The 24822-nt window shown below is 40.9% G+C and overlaps 1 protein-coding gene across 7 annotated transcripts in view; it reads right to left on the bottom strand.

The window, feature by feature from the left end:
* FCRL3 (Fc receptor like 3) overlaps positions 1–24822 on the bottom strand; it is a 52309-nt gene that overhangs the window by 20529 nt on the left and 6958 nt on the right. For 5 of the 7 annotated variants that reach the window (XM_064283022.1, XM_064283019.1, XM_064283018.1 and 2 more), the window contains 8 exons: positions 22278–22298; positions 20952–21194; positions 20038–20301; positions 19509–19793; positions 17758–18042; positions 17116–17394; positions 9594–9866; positions 8944–9063 (listed from right to left, as the gene is read on the bottom strand). In XM_064283022.1, coding sequence (XP_064139092.1) covers positions 8944–9063; positions 9594–9866; positions 17116–17394; positions 17758–18042; positions 19509–19793; positions 20038–20301; positions 20952–21194; positions 22278–22298 — 1770 coding nt within the window. The remainder of the gene's footprint in view (positions 1–8943; positions 9064–9593; positions 9867–17115; positions 17395–17757; positions 18043–19508; positions 19794–20037; positions 20302–20951; positions 21195–22277; positions 22299–24822) is intronic. The other 2 variants (XM_064283021.1, XM_064283023.1) reach the window with 2 other exon arrangements.

Consider the following 24822-nt stretch of genomic DNA (forward strand, 5'->3'; position numbering starts at 1 on the left):
CGTTGATCCATTGTGTGCTCTGAGCCATTCTCCCAGCCTTGGAGATGGAACAAAATAACAAACAGGAAAAAACAATCTGCCAGCTCCCCTAAGCTGGGAACTCAGGGCAGGCACAGCTCCTTTGCTTAGGCACAGGCATAAGGGTTCCATGAATTTTGAATGCCTTTCACTCCTGCATAGACTTGTGAGGGCCTATTTCCACAGCTGTGGCAGGTTTGTGATGTTTGACACTGCTCTGCCTATTAACCACGGAACTCACCTACCCACATCAAGGGCCTGAGGACTGATGGCTCCACCCATACCACCAAGTCACCCACCACACAAGAATAAGTGGTACCTCCTAGACCTTACAGCCAACAGCACTGGGTGCCCACCATCCAGCAAAAAAACCCACCCACCTATACACTCTAGGGGACAGGGACACTGAGGGACAGCTGTCAGCCCCCTGCCTTGCTCAGTATGTGACCACCTAGTACAGTCAGATACCTGTGCCTACACCAATCACCCCTGCCTGTCTAGTACTGTAGGTGAGAACCTACATCACACACTTCATGACTGACTACCTGGACACCTGAGCTGAATCTATACATGAAAAGTAAATGAACTCCTGGGCTCACATACCTAGTAACAGCTCTAATCACCTGGTGACAGGATATTAGAGCCTCAAAGTCACCAATAATCAGACTAGCTCACATGAGCAGCCTATGTGGGCATATCAAAACAAAACAAAGCAAGGATCTAGGACACAGGAAGCAAACATAAAATAAATATAATAACTTATCAATGGTTCAGAGAAAACAGTCAATATCAAATGACACAAAGAGGCAGACAGTGATGGCTTCAGCAAGATCCCAAAACAAAGATTCAAGAAATCTTCTGGAAGAAGATAAATTCCTGAAATTTTCAGAAATGGAATACAAAATATTAATGTAAAGAACTCTTCAAGAGATGAGGAAGGAGATCAGGAAAACCACTGAACAAGCCAAGGAACACACAGACAAAGCAACAGAGGAACTTAAGGTTATACAAGAGCGTAATGACAAATTTAAAAGGCTGCAAGAATCCATAGAGAAAGAGCAAACATAAATCCAAAAGATTAACACTAAAATTTCAGAATTAGACATAGAAAGAAATAGAAAGCAGGGAACTGACAGCTGTCCTTGAGTGTCCCTGTTCCCTAGAGTGTGTAGGAAGACATAAGAACAGAATTGAGACAATGGAAGTCAGAATTAGTGAGACTGAAGATAAAGCACTTGACACAAACTTATTTGAGGAAAAATCAGATAAAAGAATTAAAAAAAAATGAAGAAATCCTAAGAATTATTTGGGACTCTACCAAGAGGAATAACCTATGAGTGAGTGGAGTACCAGAACTGGGGAGGATAAGAAAAAATACAGAAAGAATTGTTGGCAGAAAACTTCCCTGATATCATGAAAGAGAAGATATCTATCCAAGAAGCTCATTGAACCCCACACAAGGTAGACCCCAACAGAAAGTCATCAAGGCATTTTATAATCGAACTTGCCAAAACCAAAGATAAAGAGAGAATTTTAAAAGCCAAAAAGCCAAACCCAAACCAGTTGCCGTTCAGTCGATTCCGACTCATAGCAACCCTATAGCACACAGTAGAACTGCCCCATAGTATTTCCAAAGACTGCCTACTGGATTCAAACCGCTAACCTTTTGATTAGCAGCCATACCACTTAACCACTATGCCACCAGGGTTTCCAATTTTAAGAGCAGCTAGGTATAAACAAAAAGTTACCTAAAAAGGAGAGTCAACAAGACTAAACTGTGACTACTCAGCAGAAACTGTGCAGGCAAGAAGGCAATGGGATGACACATATAAAGTCTTGAAGAAAAAAAAAAAGAGTGAAGAATTATATATCCAGCAAAACTCTCTGTCAAATATGATGGCGAAATTAGGGCATTTCCAGATAAACAAAAGTTCAGGGAATTTGTAAAAACGAAACTAAAATTACAAGAAGTACTAAAGGGAGTACCTCAGTTAGAAAATCAATAACAAGAGGTAACAACCCAAGACTAGAACACACGACAGACCAACCAGATATCAAACCAGATAGGGAAATCACAAAGATAAACCAAAGCTAAAACACAGAAAATGAGGAAACAGAGACATCAATACGTAAAAGGTGACAACTTAAAAAAAAAAGAGGGACTAAAAATGTAGTCATAGACCTTTCATATGGAGAGGAAGTCAAGGCATTACAAAGAAATAAAAAATTAGTTTAAACATAGAAAAATAGGGGTAAATATACAGGTAACCACAAAGGAAATTAACAATACTGCATGTTAAAAGAAAAACATAAACACTCAGCAAATACAAAATCAACAACAATGAAAAAGAAGAAAAAAATACATAAAGAAAAATGACTCAGCACATAAAATTAAGTGGAACAAAGAAACTGTCAACAACACACACACACACACACACAAAATGAGAGAACTAAACTTATACCTATCAATAACTATGCTGGATGTAAATGGACTAAATGCACTAATAAAGAGACAGAGAGTGGCAAAATGGATTTAAAAGAAGTCTGTCTACATGCTGCCTACAAGAGACATATCTTAGACTGAAAGACACAAACAAACTAAAACTCAAAGGATGGAAGAAAAATAAATCAAGCAAAGAACAATTCAAAAAAATGCAGAAGTGGCAATATTAATCTCTGACAAAATAGACTTTAAAGTAAAATCCACCACAAAAGATAAGGAAGGACACTATATTATAGATTAAAGGGTCAATGCACCAGGAGGACATGACTGTAATAAATATCTATGTCATAAAAGTAAAAATTATTAACAGAAAAAGCAAGAAAATAAAAATCAAGCACATGGAAATTGAACAACACCTTGGTCAAAAACTACTGGATTATAGAAGAAATAAAGGACAGAATAAAAAAAAAAATTTACAAAATCAAATGAGAATGAAAACACATCCTACCAGAACCTTTAGAACACAGCAAAAGCAGTGCTCAGAGGTCAATTTATAGCAATAAATGCACACATCCAAAAAGAAGAAAGGGCCAAAATAAAACAATAATCCTACAACTCAAACAAAAAGAAAGAGAGCAGCAAAAGAAGCTCTTGGGCACTAGGAGAAAGCAAATAATAAAAATTAGAGCAGAACTAAATGAAATACAGAAGAGAAAAATAACTGAAAGAGTTAACAAGACCAAAAGCTGGTTCTTTGAAAAGATCAACAAAACCAATAAACGCTTGGCAAATTGACAAAAGAAAACCCAAATAAGAAATAAGACAGGTGATATCACAACAGACCCAACTGAAATTAAAACAATCATAACAGAATACTATGAAAAATTGTACTCCAACAAATTTGAAAACCTAGAGGACATGGACAAATTTCTAGAAACACACTACCTACCTAAACTAACACAAATGGAGGTAGAACAACTAAATAAACTTAAAACAAAAGAAGAGATTGGAAAGATAATTAAAAAACTCCCCCCCACCCCCCAAAAAAAGCCCTGGCCCTTACAGCTTTACTGAAGAATTCTACCAAACTTTCAGATAAGAGTTAACACCACTACTACTAAAGGTATTTCAGAGCATAGAAAATAAAGGAATACTCCCAACCTCATTCTGTAAAGCCAGTATAACCCTGATAAATAAACCAGGAAAAGATACCACAAAAAACAGAAAATTACAGACCTGTAGCCCTCATGGAAACCCTGGTGGTGTAGTGGTTAAGTGCTACGGCTGCTACCCAAGAGGTCGGCAATTTGAATCCACCAGGCGCTCCTTGGAAACTCTATGAGGCAGTTCTACTCTGTCCTGTAGGGTCACTATGAGTCAGAATTGACTCGATGGCAGTGGGTTTGGTTTTTTTGGTTTGGGTATCCCTCAAGAACATAGATGCAAAAATTCTCAACAAAATTCTAGCCAAGAGAATTCAACAACATATCAAAAAAATAATTCACCATGACCAAGTAGCGTTCATACCAGGTATGCAGAAATGGTTCAACATTAGAAAAACAATCAACGTAATCCATCACATAAATAAAACAAAAGACAAGAACCACATGATCTGATCAATTGATGCAGAAAAGGCATTTGACAAAGTCCAACACCCATTCATGATTAAAAAAAGTTCTCAGCAAAACAGGAGTAGAAGGGAAATTCCTCAGCGTAATAAAGGGCATTTCTAGAAAAAAAAAAAATTTTTTTTTTTTTTTCTACAAAGCCAACAGCCACCATCATCCTAAATGGAGAGAGTCTGAATGCATTGCCCTTAAGAATGGGAAACAGACAAGGATGCCCTTTATCACCACTCATATTCAACGTTGTGCTGGAGGTCCTAGCCAACACAATTCAGCTATAAAAAGAAATAAAGGGCATCCAAATTGGTAAGGAAGAAGTAAAAGCTTCTCTGTTTGCAGATGATATGATCATATACACAGAAAACACAAAAGAATCCACAAGAAAACGACTGGAACCAATAGAAGACTTCAGCAAAGTATCAGGATACAAGACAAACATACAAAAATCAGTTGGTTGCCTCTACACCAACAAAGAGAACTTCAAAGAGGAAATCACCAAACCAATACCATTTGCAATAGCCCCCAAGGAGATAAAATACTTAAGAATAAACCTAACGAAGATGTAAAAGACCTATACAAAGAACACTACAAAACACTACTGCAAGAAACCAGGAGACCTACATGAGCGGAAAAACACCTTGCTCATGTATAGGAAAGCTCAACATTGTGAAAATGTCAGTTCTACTCAAAGCAATCCACAGATACAATGCAATCTCTATCCAAATTTCAATGACATTTTTTAAGGAGATGGAGAAACAAATTACCAACTTCATATGGAAAGGGAAGAGTCCCCCGATAAGTAAAGCATTACTAAAGAAGAAGAACAAAGTGGGAGGCCTCACTCTACCTGATTTTAGAACCTATTATACTGCCACGGTAGTCAAAACAGCCTGGTACTGGTACAACAGCAGACATAGACCAGTGAAATGGAACTGAGAATCGAGACATAAATTCATCCGTCTATGAGCAGCCGATATTTGACAAAAGTCCATTAATTGAGGAAAAGACAGTGTATTTAACAAATGGTGCTGGCATAACTGGATATCCATCTGCAAAAAAATGACACAAGACCCATACCTCCTCACACCATGCAAAAAACAAACTTGAAATGGATCAAAGACCTAAATAGAAAATCTAAAATGATAAAGATGATGAAAGAAAAAATAGGGACAATGTTAGGAGCCCTAATACATGGCATAAACAGTATACAAAACATTACTAATGATGCACGAACACCAGAAGAGAAACTAGATAACTGGGAGCTCCTAAAAATCAAACACCTATGCTCATCCAAAGACTTCACCAAAAGAGTAAAAAGGTTACCTACAACTGGGAAAAAGTTTTTAGCTGTGACATTTCCGGTCAGCATCCGATCTCTCAAATCTACATGTTACTGCAAAAACTCAACAACAAAAAGACAAATAACCCAATTAAAAAATGGGCAAAGGATATGAACAGACACTTCACCAAAGAAGACATTCAGGCAGTTGACAGATACATGAGGAAATGCTCACAATCATTAGCCATTAGAGAAATGCAAATCAAACCTACAATGAGATACCATCTCACCCCAACAAGGTTAGCATTAATCCAAAAAACACAAAATAATATATGTTGAAGAGGTTGTGGAGAGACTGGAACACTTACACACTGCTGGTGGCAATGTAAAGTGGTACAACCACTTTGGAAATCGATTTGGTGCTTCCCTGAAAACCTAGAAATGGAAGTAGTGTATGATTCAGCAATCCCATTCCTTGGAGTATATCCTAGAGAAATAAGAGCTGTCACACAAATAGATGTATGCACACCCATGTTCACTGCAGCACAGTTCACAATAGCAAAAAGATGGAAATAATTAAGGTGTCCATCAACAGAAGAATGGATGAATAAATTATGGTATATTCACACAATGGAATACTATGCAATGATAAAGAACAAGGATGAATCCACGAAACATCTCATAACGTGGATGAAGCCGGAAAGCATTATGCTGAGTGAAATTAGTCAAAAAGTTAGCAAAGGGACAAATATTGTATGAGACCACTATTATAAGAACACAAGAAAAGGTTTAAACACAGCAGAAACCATTCTCTGATGGTTGCAAGGGTGGAGAGGGAGGGAGAGGGGTATTCACTAACTAGATAGTAGACAAGAATTATCTTAGGTGAGAGGAAGGACAACACACAACACAGGGGAAGTCAGCACAACTGAACTAAACCAAAAGCTAAGAAGTTTCCTGAATACAACCAAACGCTTCGAGGGACAGAGTAGCAGGGGCGGGAGTCTGAGGACCATGGTTTCAGGGGACTCCTAGGTCAACTGGCATAACAAAGTTTATTAAGAAAATGTTCTGCATCCCACTTCGGTGAGTGGTTTCTGGGGTCTTTAAAGCTAGCAAGGAGCCATCTAAGATGCATCAATTGGTCCCAATCCACCTGGAGCAAAGGAGAATGAAGAACACCAAAGACACAAGGAAAACATGAGCCCAAGAGATAGAAAGGGCCACGTAAACCAGAGAGTCCATCAGCCTGAGACCAGAAGTACTAGATGGTGCTCAGCTATCACCAATAACTGCTCTGACAGGGAGCACAAAAGAGAGTCCCTGACGGAGAGGGAGAAAAATGGGGTGCGAACTCAAATTCTAGTAAAAAGACCAAACTTAATGTTCTGACTGAGACTGGAGGGAGCCAAGAAGACATGGCTCCTGAACTCTCCATTAGCCCAAAATTAAAACCATTCCCAAAGCCAACATTTCAGGCAAAGATTAGACTGGAGTATGAGACATAAAATGATACTTGTGAAGAGTGCGCTTCTTTGCTCAAGTAGATACGTCAGACTAAAAGGGCAGCTCCTGTGTGGAGGTAAGATGAGAACGCAGAAAGGAACAGGAGCTGGCTGAATGGACACAGGAATTCCCGAATGGAAACGAGGAATGCGCTGTCACATTACAGGGAGAGCAACTAGGGTCACATAACTATGTGTGTATAAATTTTTGTATGAGAAACTAATGTGAACTGTAAACTTTCACTTGAAGCACAGTAAAAAAAAAAAAAAAACTTTTTGAATAATAGTGATAAAAAAAAACTTAGCAAATTAAACTCAACAATCATGACCAATGAGGATTTACCTCAGAAATGCATGGCTGGCTCAATATTCAAAATTCACCATGTCAATAGTCAAAAAGACCATATATATGATCATGTCAATCAATGTAGAAGAAAGCATTTGACAAACAGTCCTTCCTAGAAAAAGTCTCATCAAATTAGGAATACACCTTCTCCTCATTTATTGACTATGTCTTTATCCACTATTTTGCACTTCTGACAACAATGAAAAAATTTTCCAACTATTTTGCACGTTAACCGATGCAGGTCTGGCAGTAATGAATGCCAGGGTGTGAGGCAAGAGTAACAATGGCTGTGATGGTTAAGGTTATGTGTCAGCTTGGCAGGGCAATGATTCTCAATGGTTTGGCAATTATGAAATGATGTAATTTGGCAGTTATATAATGATGTAATGTGGCAGTTATGAAATGATGTAGTCATCCTCCATTTGTGAATTGATATTGTCATCCTTCTTTTTTGCATAATGCCAATTTCACATAACGACCTGGTCTTTGGAAACTAACCATGTCAATAAGTGAGGAGAAGGTGTAGTAGGGACTTCCTCAGCCTGATAAAGAGCATCTGTGAAAAACTCGCAGCTAACATCTTTCTTAGGTGGGTGTTCGTGGTTCAGTGGTAGACATCTTGCCTTCCATGCAGGAGACCCAGGTTTGATCCCTGGCCAGTGCACCTCATCCGCAGCTACCACCCGTCTGTCAGTGGAGGCTTGCATGCTGCTATAATGCTGAACAGGTTTCGGTAGAGCTTCCAGACTAAAATGGACTAGAAAGAAAGGCTTGGTGATCTACTTCTGAAAATTAGCCAATAAAAACCCTATGAATCACAGCAATTTCATCTGCAACTGATCATGGGAATGGCACAGGACCAGACAGCATTTTGTTGCGTTGTGCATGGGGTCACCATGAGTCAAGGTGTCTGTTAACAACAACAGCATCATACTCAATGATGAAAGACTGATTACTTTCCCCCAAAGATCAGGAACAAGACAAGGATGTCTGCTCTCGCCATTTCTATTCATCATTGTATAGGAGGTTCTAGCCAATACAACAAGGTAAAAAAAAAAAAAAAGAGAGAGAGAGAAAGAAATAAAAGGACTACAGATTGGAAAAAAGGAGTAAAACTGTCTTGATTCACAGATTACACGATTATCTATGTAGAAAAACTGATGGAATGTACAAAATAACTGCCCAAACTAATAAATGAAGTTTAGCAAGGTTGCAGGATACAAGATCAATATACAAAAGATCAGTTGTATTCTATATACCAGCAACGAACAATCGGACATTGAAATTTAAATTTCATTCTCAGTGTTCTTGATTCTATCCAAATTTCACTACATTTGACTGGCATTCTTCAGAGTTATGGTTTGCATCTAAGGCTATTATCTATTTTTGTTTAAAATGGAGGGCTTTTCTCTATTTTTCATCCTTTTTGTTGTTTTCAGTAGACTGAGATGGAGGTAGAACAATAAACATTTAACTTTCTAACTTTTACATGGAAACAAAACTCTACTGCTTGATTTCTCTCGCATTAAACACATGAGATTATATCTTCATTGAGAAGTTTGTTTTACTTTTTTTGTCACTATTGCCTGCAGAGTGGCAGTGAGTAGAACTGAGAGCCTAGTACTTAAAAAGGGAATAATTGAGCTTTATAGGGTGTATACACAACTCCAAATTATTATAGCAATGGCAAAAGTCACAACATCAGAGAGTAAGATGTAGACACCCACCTGATTTCATTCGGGTCCTGAAGTGGTACAGCAGAGCAGCAGTAGCAGCAAGGCCAAGGAAGCTGAGCAGTCCCCCGATGACTCCTGCAGTGTTAAGGCCCTTTCTGTTCCTGGAAGACCCTGAGAGGGGAGACCTGTACTTGAGTTCCAGAGGCAGTGGTTTTAGATCTAAACAAAACTGTAGAAATGGGGACGTGAGATCTATCAGGGCAAATTTTTGCCAAGTCCTGATTTCTCCATTTGAATGATCCACAGTATAATTTGGAAACCCTGGTGGCGTAGTGGTTAAGTGCTATGGCTGCTAACCAAAAGGTCAGCAGTTCGAATCCACCAGGTGCTCCTTGGAAACCCTGTGGGGCAGTTCTACTTTGTCCTGTAGGGCCGCTATGAGTCAGAATCAACTCCATGGCAATGGGTACAGTATAATTTGTAATTTTGAAAATAATGGTACATCAAGGTCGATTGCCAGAATCTAAAATTAATGTTTACTCCCTTTTCTTTCCCTCATAAAACTAATACCGGTTTCCAGAGAGCTTAAGCTTTGGTGTGCATGTTCAAAAATTCTAGGAATGGTAGAATGTATACAGGCTATTGGAGAAATATTTTACTGACCAGAACTATGACCTCTAGCCAAGGTACCACTAACCCACCTATGATATTGACTGCCACAGCCTCACTGCGCTGAGCCTCCAGGCCATTGCTGGCCTCACAAGAGTAATTCCCAGAATGCTCTGTGGTCACAGAGAACTTGAAGGATGCTCCTCCTCCAGAGAGGGCTGAGCTGTTCCCCAGAGTGACATCCTCGTGATGGAACCGGTATAGGATCGGGGGAGAGCCTCTCTGGACCTCACAGTGAAGCTCTACCACGTCCCCCACCACAGCCCTTGGTTCCCTGAAGGTGAGGACAGGGTGAAACACTGGAACTGAAGGGGAAAAAATAGTTCATCAGCATACTTACTTAAATTTGTACACAAAAGAACTTAATAAAAGAAAATATCCAGCATAATTTGGTAGTAGGAACATGGATCTGGAATTCAGAAAAACCTGAGCTTGAATCTTGTCTCTACCTTCATTAGCTCTGTGATCGTGTTTTAAAAGGGAGCTTTTTTAATCTCTCTGAGTCTCAGTTTAATCCTTTATAAAAGGTAAACAAACCAAACCAAACCCATTGCCATCAAGTTGATTCCAACTCATAGCAACCCTATAGGACAGAGTAGAACTGCCCCATAGAGTTTCCAAGGAGTGCCTGGTGGATTCAAACTGCTGACCTTTTGGTTAGCAGCTGTAGCGCTTAACCACTATGCCAGCAGGGTTTCCTTACAAAATATAATTAATAATAAATTATATCTCAAAGTATTATGATAAATAATAAGAATCATATATGTAAAGTGCTTGATAAATATTAGCTATTATTATTGATGGAAATTATAGCTAAAATCAAAGTTCATTTCTAAACATTCCTGACTCCTGAGTCCTAGCTCTAAGACTCAGACTGCCACATTGACCTAAGCAGGACCTCATCAATCTCTACTCAATTACACTGCTATATTTTTCTACGTAGTGTTTAGCACTACCTAACATCTATCCCTGGGTGGGGCAAATGGTTAACATGCTCAACTGAAAGGTTAGAGGTTTGAGTCAACCAGAGATGCCTCAGAAGAAAGGCCTGAGAATCTACTTCTGAGATAAAAACTGTTAGCCATTGAGAACCCTATGGAGCATAGTTCTACTCTGACCACCTGGGGTTGCCATGAATCAGAGTCAACTCAATGGCAACTAGTTTTTGGTTCTCTCTCTCTCTCTCTCTTTCTCTATCTATCATCTATCTATCTATCTATCTATCTATCTATCTATCTATCTATCTATCTATCTATCTATCTATCTATCTATCTATCATCTATCTATCTATCTATCTATCTATCTATCTATCTATCTATCATCTATCTATCATCTATCTATCTATCTATCTATCTATCTATCTATCTATCTATCTATCTATCTATCTATCTATCTATCTATCTATCATCTATCTATCTATCATCTATCTATCTATCATCATCTGTCTGTCTGTCTACTTACCTATCTACCGACATTGTTTGTATCTGATTCCCCCACTAGAATTTAAGGCCCATGTCATGGATTGAATTGTGTCCTCCAAAAATGTGTGTATCAGTTTGGCCAAGCCATGATTACCAGTACGGTGTGATTGTCCAGAATTTTGCCATCTGATATGATTTTCCTATGTGTTGTAAATCCTGTCTCTATGATGTTAACGAGGTGGGATAGGCAGCAGTTATGTAATTGAGGCAGGACTCACTCTACAAGATTGGATTGTGTTTTGAGTCAATTTCTTTTGAAATATAAAAGAGAGAAGCGAGCAGAGAGACAGGGGAACCTCACACCACCAAGAAAGTAGTGTCAGGAACAGAGCGTGTCCTTTGGTCCAAGGGTTCCTGCACAGAGAAGCTCCTAGTCCAGGGGAAGGTTGATGATAACAACCTCCCTCCAGAGCTGACAGAGAAAGTCTTCCCCTGGAGCTGACACCCTGAATTTGGACTTCTAGGCTACTAGACGGTGAGAAAATAAATTCTCTTTGTTAAAGCCATCCACTTGTGATATTTCTGCTGGAGCAGCACTAGAAGACTAAGACAATCCACAACAACAGAGACTTGTCTGTTTGTTCATTGCTGTATTTCCAGAAGCTGAAAACTTGCCTGGAACATAGTAGATGCTCAGTAATTGATGATTAAATAGATGACTGAATTGATCCAGATTGGTATGAAAAATCCAGATACAGCACTAGTAATAATGACTTCCATTTTAATGCATAATTGTAGAAATAGGACGGCTGAGAAGAAAAGAAGACCATTAATGTGGAATATGAACTGTAGTATTTCTGGTTCTAATTTGTGAGGAAACCTGGATGAGCCAATATGCATATTTATGTGCAGTGCTTTAGATATAAACTGTGTACTTCACTGGCAAGAGAAGGTTGGTAAGTATCTTAAGCTGTGTTTTGCATCAGAGGCTGACTAAGTGGGAGTGAGTGTGAGTGTGGGGATGTTTTACTGAATGAGAATGGTTAAGATTGAAAATTAGCCATCTGCTCGTTAAAGGAAAGATGGCTCCAGCTGCCTCATCAGGCTAGAGATGCCAGGCCCTGGTACTGGAAGTATAGGGTTCCCAATAAATCTAAACAGATGGTTTACATTTGGCCCTGCTGTGCTCCCTCAGAACATGAAGTGACTCGGGCCAGATACTGAGAGCCTCAGGGGTAAGCCTTTATATGGTACTTTGTACATCTTAGAGTGTCTTTCCATCCATTGCATGACTTCCTATTTCTCTGGGCTTCTGTGTGCTGGGAGCAATGATTCTCAGCTTCTTCCCTCCAGGCATCACAGAACCTCTGGTTTCACATGTACATTTCCCTAAAATCAGATAATTCTAGGGCTAAAAGAGACCACTGTTGTCAAGTCTGTGGTTTCTAAGGTGGGGCAGGAGAGAATCCACTGGGGTATGAGAAGAAAATATAAGATTCTTTAAAAAGATTTCATTTCTACCTTGAAAAGTAAAAAAGAAATTCAGCTTTACTAATATTCATGTTGGTGCTCTTGCTCAGGCCATACGTCACACCTTGCACTGGGAACGGAAAGGGAGTTGCTGGGAGGGCAGCAGCATCTCCATTATGTGGAGGGGTTGACAGCAGTGTTTACGCTTATTTGTTCACTCAGAAAATTACAGCACGTTGCCCTTTTTGTTGGTTGTTGTTAGTTGCCATTGAGTTGGCTCGAATTCATGGCAACCTTCTGTATAACAGAATGAAACGTTGTCCAGTCCTGTGCCACCTTCATGATTGTAGGTATGTTTGAGTCCATTCAGAGAATATTTTGTTCTGATCCACAGGGTTTCCACCGGTTAATTTTTGGAAGTAGATTCCTCATAGTTTGTCTTAGTCTGGAAGCTCTGCTGAAATCTGCCCATCATAGGTGATCCTGCTGGTATTTGAAATGCTAATGGCATAGCTTCCAGTATCATAGTAACAAGCAAGCCACCACAGTAAGACAAACCCATATAGTTTGACAAAGGGACAAACAGATGGGTGGTGGTTTAGTTGGTTACTTGAATGTTTTTACAAATGATTTTAACCTAAGTAATATAATTTTTACCATGTTTTCTAACAAGATTTTTTTTTTTTCCTAATGAGATTGGAGGATGATTATAAAATCTTTATGTACTTCACGGTTTTTCAATTATTTTGTGGCAAGCTTCTAAAAGAGCAGTTAAGCCATGTGTTTTCCTATGAATAAAAACTAGTATTTCATTTCTGGTAATTTTTTGTCACAAGTGACTATCAGTAATACATACTTAGCAGACATTTTGAAAAAGTGATCTTTTACCAGAACTTCTACTGTTATTGCTTTTCTCAATAAACTCATGCTCACTAATGACAGAAGACCAGACGAGTTGTGGAATGACATCAAGGACATCATACATGAGGAAAGCAAGAGGTCATTGAAAAGACAGGAAAGAAAGAAAAGACCAAAATGGATGTCAGAAGAGACTCTGAAACTTGCCCTTGAACACTGAGTAGATAAAGCAAAGGAAGAAATGAGGAAGTAAAAGAGCTAAATAGAAAATTTCAAAGTGCAGCTTGAGAAAGCAAAATAATGTGCAGACCTGGAGTTACACAACCAAAAGGGAAGAATACGTTCGGCATTTCTCAAGCGGAAAGAACTGAAGAAAAAATTCAAGTTGCAATAGTGAAGAATTTTGTGGAAAAAACATTAAATGAAGCAGCAAGCACCAAGAAGATAGAAGGAATACACAGAGTCACCATACCAAAAAGGATTGGTAGATTCTCAATCATTGCAGGAGGTAGCATATGAACATGAACCGATGGTACGGAAGGAAGAAGTCCAAGCAGCACTGAAGGAATTGGCAAAAAACAAGGCTCCAGGAATTGACGGAATAACAACTGAGATGTTTCAACAAATAGATGCAGCCCTGGAAGTGCTCACTCATCTATGCCAAGAAATCTGGAAGATAGCTACTTGGCCAACTGACTGGAAGGGATCCATATTTATGCCTATTCCAAAGAAAGGTGATCCAACAGAATGCAGAAATTACCGAACAATATCGTTAATATCACACACAAGTAAAATTTTGCTGAAGATCATTCAAAACTGGCTGCAGCAGTACATTGACAGGGAACTGTCAGAAATTCCACCCAGATGCAGAAGAGAACGTGGAGCCAGGAATATTATTGCTGATATCAAATGGGTCCTGGCTGAAAATAGAGAATATCAGAAAGATGTTTACCTGTGTTTTGTTGACTATGGAAAGGCATTCAACTGTGTGAATCATAACAAATTATGGATAACATTGTGAAGAATGGGAATCCCAGAACACTTAATTGTGCTCACAAGAAACCTGTGCACAGACCAAGAGGCAGTCCTTTGAACAGAACAAGGGGGTACTACGTGGTTTAAAGTTAGGAAAGGTGTGCGTCAGGGTTGTATCTTTTCACCATACATATTCAGGCTGTATGCTGAGCAGATAATTCGAGAAACTGGACTATATGCAGATGAATGAGGCATCAGGATTAGAGGAAGACTCATTAACTACCTGCGTTATACAGATGACACAACTTTGCTTGCTGAAAGTGAAGAGGACTTGAAGCACCTACTGATGAAGGTCAGAGACCACAACCTTCAGTATGAATTATACCTCAACGTAAAGAAAACAAAAATCCTCACATCTGGACCAATAAGCAACATCATGACAAAGGGGGAAAAGACTGGAGGTGTCAAGGATTTCATTGTATTTGGATCCACAATCAACACCCATGGAAGCAGACATCAAGAAATCAAAAGACACATTGCATTGGGCAACTCTGCTGCAAAAGGCCTCTTTAAAGTGTTGAAAAGCGAAGAGGTCACTTGAAGACTAAGGTGTACCTGACTCAAACCATGGTGTTTTCAATCCCCTCATATGCATGTGAAAGCTGGACAATGAATAAGGAAGACCGAAGGATTGATGCCTTTGAATTGTGGTGTTGGCGAAAAATACTGAATATACCATGGACTGCCAAAAGAATGAGCAAATCTGTCTTGGAAGAAATACAGCCAGCTCCTTAGAAGCAAGGATGGCAAAACTGTGTCTCACATACTTTGGACACATTATTAGGAAGGATCAGTCCCTGAAGAAGGGCATCATGCTTGGTAAAGTAGAGGGTCATCAAAAAAGAGGAAGACCCTCGATGAGATGGACTGACACAGTGGCTGCAACAATGGGCCCAAGCCTAACAACAATTGTGAGGATGGCACAGGACTGGCAGGTAGTGTTTCTTTCTGTTGTACATAGGGTGGCTATGAGTCGGAACTGACTTGATAGCACGTAACAACAACAATGGAAATAATATTTTGGAAAATAGTTGTTTAAAAATATTTACATTTCTATGTGGTTTTATTACCAGAAAATGACAATATATCAACTTTAAAAATCTGTATCTGCACACTTAAGAATATACAGAAATAGAAAGTTGTAACCAGTTTATAACTCTTCCAAAACTTGAGCCCATTTGTTATAAATTCAAACATGTTGCACCTGCCAATTATTTTACCAGGACAATTGATTGATATCAATGAGAATGGAAATTTGCTAGGAAATACCAAAGCAAACCTTTGCATGGGATTGAAAAATGAGTTGCATGGGTTTGAAAGAGCAGCCAGTGATGCTGTTTCCACTTGGTCTGGAAATCTTGTGAAGATACCTTTTTAAACAATGACAGCATGATAAAACTAATGGGAATAAGCCAAACTCAGAAGTAGACCTCAAATAACTGCCACAAAGAGTTAACTAAGATTTTCTAAATATATGCAGCATATTCACTTACTATTTTAGTCAGATTCTAAGAATATTTTAAAATATAGTTTATTTCATACTTAATATATTTGCATTTGTTTTATAATGTATATATTAATTTGTTCAGTAATACTTGTATGTAATTCACAAATAAATACGTATCAAGGACGCATGTTCAACACCTCTGACTCAAAGTGGTGTTGGACCAAAATATTTGGACCTCATTGATCTACTTTGTTCAATTAACTTTGTAAGTGAGGAAATCAAGGACAAGATTAGTAAAGATATTTGTTCAAGCTCATACAACTAGACATTTTCATGGTTAAGGCTGGGATCCTGGTTTCAAGATACTGTCTGAAACTTCCAGTTTACAATGCCTTCATAAGTCATGGCCAAAATTTGGCCATAGGAAGGGCTGGCATTAAGCAAGAAGTTATAAGTATCCTCATAGTTTGGAATACTTGGAAAGCAAGAGGTCAAGGCAAAATCCAGATATGTAAGGATTTGAGTCACTGGGAGCCATCTCTGTTTCTCTTTTATGCTTCTACCCCTTTCCCTGTCTGAGCTCTTTGTAATAATCATTGTTTGAACTGAGGGTCTCTCCTACATGGCTGGGAATATTGTTAATTGTCAACATGGGCTGGAAGTAGGAAATACGAGATGCCTTAGTGCCCCTGCTGAAGAAAAATTTTGTTTGGGGATATTGAGAATATCATATTATGAGACCCCAGCACTCCAGAAGTCCTTCTAGAATGCATTTGGAGAAAGTGAGAAGGCCAGGTAGGTCGTTAGAATCTAGAGACCATGAGGGAGCCCTGCTGCTCTGATGGCTGTGAGTGTCTGCAAGGAGGGACATTTTGCTTAGCAATCCAGGAAGTGAAGTAGGAATTTAGATTGGCTGGAGATAGGGGCAGAAAACTTTGTCAAGGACTGGCCTGGTTTTTTGTTCGTGGACAAAGGAATTCAGATATAAGGCTCTCTATTTTTTTTTTTTTATAGGACTCAGTTCCTTTGTCAGTAATTGCTGAACAACTATATATCTGGCATTTTGGAAGGTCTTTGTGCCTTATCTAGAAAGATTGTGTGGAGTATGTGACTATTGATGACAATGGTAAAGGAAATAATGGCAGAGTCTAAATTATTGAACATGTAGCCATAAGGAAGAATCCCAGAACTCCCCGGTGAAGACAGAAAAAGTAGGGAGTCTGCTGGAATGTCACACAAATAGCCCAGTGAAGCTCTGAGCTCTGTTTGTGAGAAGACATAGTCTGTTCTTGGCTGTAACTGCTGTGAGTGTATCCTGCTTACCTATGACATTTAGTGTCACTCTGTGACTGTGCTGGGCCCTCAGGCCATTGTCGGCCTCACAGGAGTAGTTCCCAGAATGCTCTGCCATCAGAGAGAAGTTGAAGGATGCTCCTCCTCCAGAGGGGGCTGAGTTGTTCCCCAACATGACATCCTCATGATAGAACCGGTACAGGATCGGGGGAGAGCCTCTCTGGGCCTCGCAGTGAAGCTCTACCACGTCCCCCACCACAGCCTGGGCCCTGGGAGTCCGGAGGGTGATGACAGGGTGAGACACTGGAACTGACAGAGACAAAGAGACTGTCATAAAGTATCTCTGACGCTGTAACAGATTTATAACCCTAGTCAAGGACCCTAGAAATGACACATTTCTGGTATTTTCTGCTTCCCGCTGACCACACTTTCCTCATCTAATAATCAGAAGCATTTTTCTAAAAGCCTGAGGAGTAATTCTGGGTAATTCTGTTTTCATCACTACTCAGTCTCCTCCACAAGAAGTAACTTATTTTGTCATTTTTGCCATCTTTAGATAGCTTTTAAATCTTCATACCTCTGTTCTACTTCCTTCTGAAGATCCTCATGATTATCAGAGTGCTACACCCTGCTTTGAGAACCACAGACTGAGTGAGAAGCATGGTAATTTACCTCTCACAGTGACTACAATCCACTTGCTGAGGATGGGGCCGTGAACATTGTCAGCTGTACAGTAGTATCTGCCGGCATCACGTTCCTTTACAGCGAAGACCGGCAGCTCTGCCCACGAAGAACGCTCAGTTTTTCTTCCCAGACTTACTCTGCCTTCTCTGTGCCAGGAGAATGTAATGGTGCCTGTACCCTTGGCTACAGAGCAGACAAGGACCAGATCTTCTCCTTCGATCACCTGTCCCCCAGGGGCCCGGATCTCTAGATTCACATCAGACACAGGGATTCCTGGAGGACACAAGGTGACATGTGAGGGTCCCAGGGGCAGGGACTTTGCAGTCAAGGGGGAGGCTAGTACTGCCATGAGTAGACAAATAGCAGCAAGTGCAACGGGAAGGGGTGAAAATAGGAAATAAGGAATTAATCCTGCATATTAGGGAGCAGCACCCCACCCCCTTCCAACACACACACAATTCCCTTCCTGGGAGAATGTGGGCACCAGATCCATGATCTTCCTAAACCTAATGTTGGCTGCAGTAACATTTTGTGGACATTTATCTCTTAGGAATCTGTGGTGCACCAATGGACTGTGGGATAAGGGAGAACACTGAGGATGTTATCCCTAAACTGAAGTGAGTCTACTCAGAATCCACATTCCCCTCCTATCCTTCAAGAGTCTTCTCTAGTCACACCTCCATTTCCCCATGTTCTTCTCCAGTTCCACTTTCAGTTCATGCTCATCTCCCTCTTTTCTGGTTATTTTAGTTTACATTTAGGTCCACAAATTGAAGCACCATCGTTACCTCTAAAGACGACATGTGGTCAGCTATGCTTCTAGTTGTCTGTTAACTCACCAGAGAATATATCCTATATGTCTGTGTCATCCACAGTGTTGGACACCCAGTAAGTGATCAGTAACTGCTATTATCTGACTTAGGTGGAAGAGAATTGTGATAGTTAAGATTGTGTGTCAGTTTGGCTGGGCCATGATTTTTAGTGGTTTGCAGTTTTGTAATGAAGTAGTTTGGCAATTATGTAATGATGCAATTTGGCAGGGATGTATTGATGTAGTTATCCTCCATTTTGTGATATAATGTAATCATCTCCATGATGAGATGTGGTATGATCAGCCAATCAGCTGCAAGGAGAGTTTCCTTGGGCAGGGGGCCAGGGCTGCATCTAATATATATGGATGTTCTGGCGAAGTTCTCTTTTGCTTGACCTAGATCCTGCACCTGGCTTGTCATCATCTGACCTCTAGTTCTTGGAATATGAGCCAGCAGCTGCCATACTAACTGATGATCTTGGAATTCATTGGCCTCCACAGTCTGTAAGCCAGCAGCCTGCTGTCTTACCTGCTGATCTTGGATTTGTCAGCCTTTGCAACTTGTGAGCCAGCAGCCTGATGTCTGACTTGCCAATCTTGGGTTCATCAACCCCTGCAGCTACGTGAGTCAGGAGAAGCCTCCAGCCTGACACCTGACACACAGGCTTGGGGCTTGCTAGCCTCTACAGCCATGTGAGCCATTTCCTTCAGATAAACCACTGGTTTTGCTTCTCTAGAGAATGCAGTCTAAGACAAGAATTTTGTAAGGAAGTAAGTTAGGCCTATGTTGAACGTAAAGAGGGAGAGATACTAGGAGAGCTGGAAGCTCCTCTTTGTTATGCCATCATTCCAGGGGACAGAAGATGCCTCTGCTCTACTCCCCTCTTTCCAGCTCTGACTCTGGATGAGCAGCCCCATGGACACTCACTCTGCACATGAATCTGAGATTGGCTGCTCTGCTTTCTGATGCTGGATGTTTCTGTCTGTGCCTCACACCAGTAAGATCCTGAGTCTTCGCTCCACATGGTGGGGATCTGGAGCTCTGGAGACTTGCTCCAACCTGCTCCCAGGGCCTGGCCTTCTTTGAAGAAGCAGAATTTAAGCTGGATGTGTGACCTCTGTGGAGCGAGCGATGTCTCACATTTCAGGGCCACTGGTCTCCCTTCTATTGGCTCAGAGGGTCTGGCTGTCAGCTTAGGAGGTGGAAACAGCTCTAGAGAGAAGAGAAAACACAACCCCCAGGACAATGAGGCTCAGAGCTCCGGGAGAGAAATACCTGTGTTCTCAGCATTGGCCATCAGGAGATAGAGGACCAGAGGATGGAACCACTTCCCATCTCCTTCCTATGGCTGGGCCATAAAGCTCTTCATGAGATCCCCACTAAGAAGCACTCTCCGTCAATCCTCACACAGTGTTTTCCTGCCAAGCCTTCTTACCCACAGTAGAGTAGCCATTACCTTGAACTTGAATTCTTAGACGATTTGAATGTTCTGGCTTATGTATCTTCCACAGATATTGTCGAGAAGCAGTACAATGATATTCGCCATTGTCCCTAGAGACTGAAGATAGTGTGAAACAATTTTTGTTCTCATATTCATCAAGTTTTTTTTCATCCTTGTAGTAAATCCTGTCAATAATTTTATTATCTTCTTTCCCCCAGCACCTCAGATCTACATTGTCTCCTTCAAAGACAGGGTATGAAGCCTGAAGTATTAACCAGCCTGCAAAGAGATGGAGGAACACTCTGAATTTATCCCCTATTGCTTCTTTCTTCCATTTCTCATTTCTGCCCATGAAGAGAGAGCAACAATCCTTTACATGCCTCAAAAGGTTATCCCTCACATTTGCACGTGGCCCCAGTAGTCAATTCTTCCTTGCCCTAGAAAGTGGACTGATTCCCAGAAGATGCCCTTGAGAGATCCCCATGTCGTTGTCGGTTTCTGTCAGAGTAAAAATGAAAACCATAGGGTTTTCATAGCTCTGACATTTAGGAAGCAATTTGCTAGGTCTTTCTTCCAAGGCAACTCTGGGTGGGTTCGAACCATCACCCTTTTGGTTAATGGCTGAGCGTTCAACCATTTGTGGTACCCAGATTTCCTCATAAATGCCCTTAAACAAAGGTGGAATTTTATCCCATGCTTTGCTTCAGACCCGGGTCTCTTTTTGGCCTAGTGGCCACTGGGTTGCCATCAATTCTCTGGATAGGTAAGATAGGCAATGCTTGTTGCTGTCCTATCTCCTTATTTTCCCCCTGGGTCAGCACATCAAATATCCCCATACCTGTTTACAACTCTGCCTGGGCTCCCTGCATTAACCCAGCTCCCAGACACTGCCCACTCTGACTTCAAAGACTTCTCCTTTCTTTCCTTACCAGGTGAAAAGTCTACATGCACGGGGTCACTGAGAGAAGATCTTTTGGTCTCGCACTGGTACTTTCCAGGTTTTTTTACTCGAATCTCTTCCGATTTTTCTTTCAACAAATTCCCCTCAAGATACCAAGATGTGTCTCCCAAAGCTGGGGAGTGGAATTCCTTGCATGTGAGAGTCACTGTCTCGCCTTTGAAGACTGGGAACAAGGTAGGTTGAAGAAGAACCACAGCTTTAGGAGCTGCTCCTGAAGAGGAAATCGAAAGACGAAAGCAGATAAAAGTGAGTGGGGTGTGTATACAGAACAGAGGAGGGCCCAGCCTTGGAGATAGGAATCTGTCTGGGCTAATTCCAAGTCAGCACCAAGTCGGAAATTGAACAGAATCAATCTGGGGAAATGCCTGGGACAAAATCTGTCCCTCCTCCTCCTATGCCTTGCCTGGAGGTGGGCAGGTAGGTGTCATAGGGAATAGGCTTCAGGTCCCCACTGAGGGTTCAGAAAAGCCCAAGAGATGTGACTTGTAATTGGGCAATCACTGCGAGGGCCTCAAAAATAGACTGATTATGAAATGCTCTCGTCCTGTAGATGCCTGTCCAGATAAGGATGGACCTGAAATGTAAATACTCCAGAAGTATTTCTAGACTCTAGAAAACCACTTTCTACTTGGCTGTTAACATTTAGTGAACAAGTTTTTTTTTTTTTCCATGTTCAATACTTTTAAACCTTGCTTAGTTGAAGATTATATGGGGAAGGCAACTTCTCTCCACTTTCCATCTAAGCTGGATGTGATCGATAATTGAGGGATACAATGAATTTGAATTAAGGTGCCTGGGCTGCTTGAGAAATCAGACTAGTATATGGAATTGCAACTGACTGATAGGCCTGGACATTGAGACATGACAATAACATGAGCTCCTTTTGGATGTGTGTAAGGATTTGGCTGTAGCATTTATCTTTGCAAATGGTGCAATTTCCATGTCCTTTGAGGGTAGCAACTAGCTTGGACTTACAGAGGGAGGTGCCTCAGGGTATAGGGGAGATCAGATCTGAAGCTCTCTCAATATTAGCCATCTGCTGCCACCCTACCAGCTGCAAACATTCCCTTCCTCTCTATGCTGAGACTTCTAGTTAATGGAGAAAGAACTGGAGATTGGAGAAGTCAAGAGAGGATCTGGTAGTCCAGTATGGTAACAGATGTGACCTCAGACTAGAAGATCATTGCTGTTGGTACATCCCTGCAGCTGTCATCTACAGGGGTGGGACAAGTGATGCTGGCTGAGGTGATGAATGCCCAGAGAACATGAGGAACAGACAGGAGGGAAAACTTACCAGATTGTTCACCTCTGGGAGCTGCAAGGAAGCCAAGAGTCCAAGATTAGCACAATGTCATGTTTCTCAAACTTTTACAACTAGAAACTCTCAGAAATTTCCAATTAACACAGCAACAACTGTTTCTTCACTTTTTCCTCCCTATTTCTTCACTCCCATTCCACACCACCCATAGCCCCCAAACAAAATTAATTAATTAAAATCTTTGTTTTACAAATATTCAGTGGCTTGTGTACACAATCCCGGCTCATCCCTTTGCTATTCCGTTCTCAGCAGCTTTATTCTTTATCCACTCCTCTCCTCTCCAGTCTGAAATCAGCAATGCAGAGGCAGAGAAGGGCTTGAAGAAATGGTTTATCCATCCTTCATTTCTTGGGCATTGTTGTTCCTACTTTTTCAGTCTCTGGTTAAATCTTGGCTTTAAATCAAGGGAAGGGAGCCATGTTTCTTAGTAGATCTTCCCCCCTCATGTAAGTTTAGGAATTAACTGTTTATGTGAAAATTTTATTTTAAACCTGGGACAGAGAAAGGGATGTGGAGTTGTGGTCAAGTTTGCTGTCAAAGAAGTGGGGCCAAGATGGCGTAGTAGTCAGACGCTCCCAGTGGTCCCTCTTACAACAAAGGCTCAAAAAAAACAAGTGAATAAATTATATATGACAATCAAGGAGCTCTGAACATCAAAGACAAAGTTGAGAAATCTGACTGAGTGGCATGGGGAGAGAGAGATGGTTCAGAAGCAGCAGGGAGTTGCCAGACTGGGCACCAGCACCCTGCAGGCTGGATAGGCTGGCACACACGGAGACGCAAGCAGTGGTGCTTGGAATGTACTTTCCACATTGGAAGAGACCAAGCAGTGGAGGGTCTGCTCAAGCCCCAAGAACCAGCGAGAAAAGTGTTCAATCAGCAAAAGATATCCTACTGCGCTGATCAAAAAAAACCTCCTTTTGGAAAATACCTCTCTCCCTTTTATCTGCCCCCTCCTCACTCTGCTCTGGGTCTCAGTCTGGCATCAGCAATTGCTGTGCACCCTGGGCCAGAAATAGGACTTGTCTCTCACCGAGCCATTCTGTTGGCTTTGGAGAGGTAACAAACTAACAATCAGGAAAAAACAATCTGCCAACTCCCCTAAGCTGGGAACTCAGGGCAGGCACAGCCCCTTTGCCTAGACACAGGCATAAGGGGTCCACAAACTTTGATGCCTTTCACCCCTCCATAGACTTGTGTGAGCCCATTTCAACAGTGTAGCCTATTTTTATCAGTACCTGCTATAAGTGTGAATGGCAGATTTGTGACATTTGACACCACCTGCCCTTTAAACAGGGTTCTCACCTACCCATTTCAGGGGCCTGAGGACTGGTGGCTCCACCCACCCCACTGAACCACTTGCAACAGGGGTCCAAGAATAAGTGGTGACTTCCAGTCCTTACAACCAATAGCTTTGAGTGCCCATAGTCCAGCTGCAAAATCCAAGTACCTATGCACTGTAGGGAACAAGGACACTTCTTTCACCCACACACTCAGGGGTAGCAGTCAGCACACTGCCTTGATAAGCACATGACCACCTACTGCAGCCAGATACTTGTGCCTACTCCAATCATCCCTGTCCATCTAGGACTCTAAGTGAGAGCCTACACCATACACTCAGTGACTGATGACCTGGACGTCTGAGCTGAATCCACACAAGAAAAGTAAATGGACTCCTGGGCTTATGTACCTAGTAACAGATCTAGCCATCTGAAGACAGGATGTGAGAGCTTCAAAAATGCCAATAATTAGCTCACACTACAGGCCTATTTGGGTATATCAAAACAAAACAAAGCAAGAAGATCGGACACAGTAAGCAAACAAAATTAATAAATATAATAACTTATTGATGACTTGGAGACAATAGTCAATATCAAATCACATAAAAAGGTAGACCATGATGGCTTCAGCAAGCCACCAAAACAAAGAATCAAGGAACCATCCAGAGGAAGAAAATATCTTGGAATTATTAAAGGTAGACTCAAAAGATTAATATACAGAACTCTTCAAGAAATCAGGAAAGAGATCAGGCAAAACACAGAACAAGCCAAGGAACACACGGAAAATGTAATGGAGGAACCTAAAAAGGTTATATAAGAGCATAATCACAAATTTAATAGGCTGCAAGAATCTACAGAGAAACAGCAAACAGAAATTCAAAAGATTAGCAATAAAACTTCAGAATTAGACAACTCAATAGAAAGTCATAGGAGCAGATTTGAAGCAATGGAAGTCAGAATTAGTGAGATTGAAGATAAAGCACTGGACACCAACTTATTTGGGGGAAAATTAGATAAATGAATTTTGAAAAATGAAGAAGCTTTAAGAATTATGTGGGACTGTATCAGAGGAATAACCCTCAAGGGATTGGAAAATGGGAATGGGTGGGCAGGGGGAGGATAAGAGAAAATAAAGAGAATTGTTGAAGATTTGTTGGCAGAAAACTTTCCTGATATCATGAAAGATGACAAGATATCTACCCAAGAAGCTCATCAAACCCCACACAAGGTAGATCCCAAAA

Source organism: Loxodonta africana, chromosome 3 (genome assembly GCF_030014295.1).
Source record: "Loxodonta africana isolate mLoxAfr1 chromosome 3, mLoxAfr1.hap2, whole genome shotgun sequence".
In the NCBI taxonomy this organism is placed as follows: domain Eukaryota; kingdom Metazoa; phylum Chordata; class Mammalia; order Proboscidea; family Elephantidae; genus Loxodonta; species Loxodonta africana.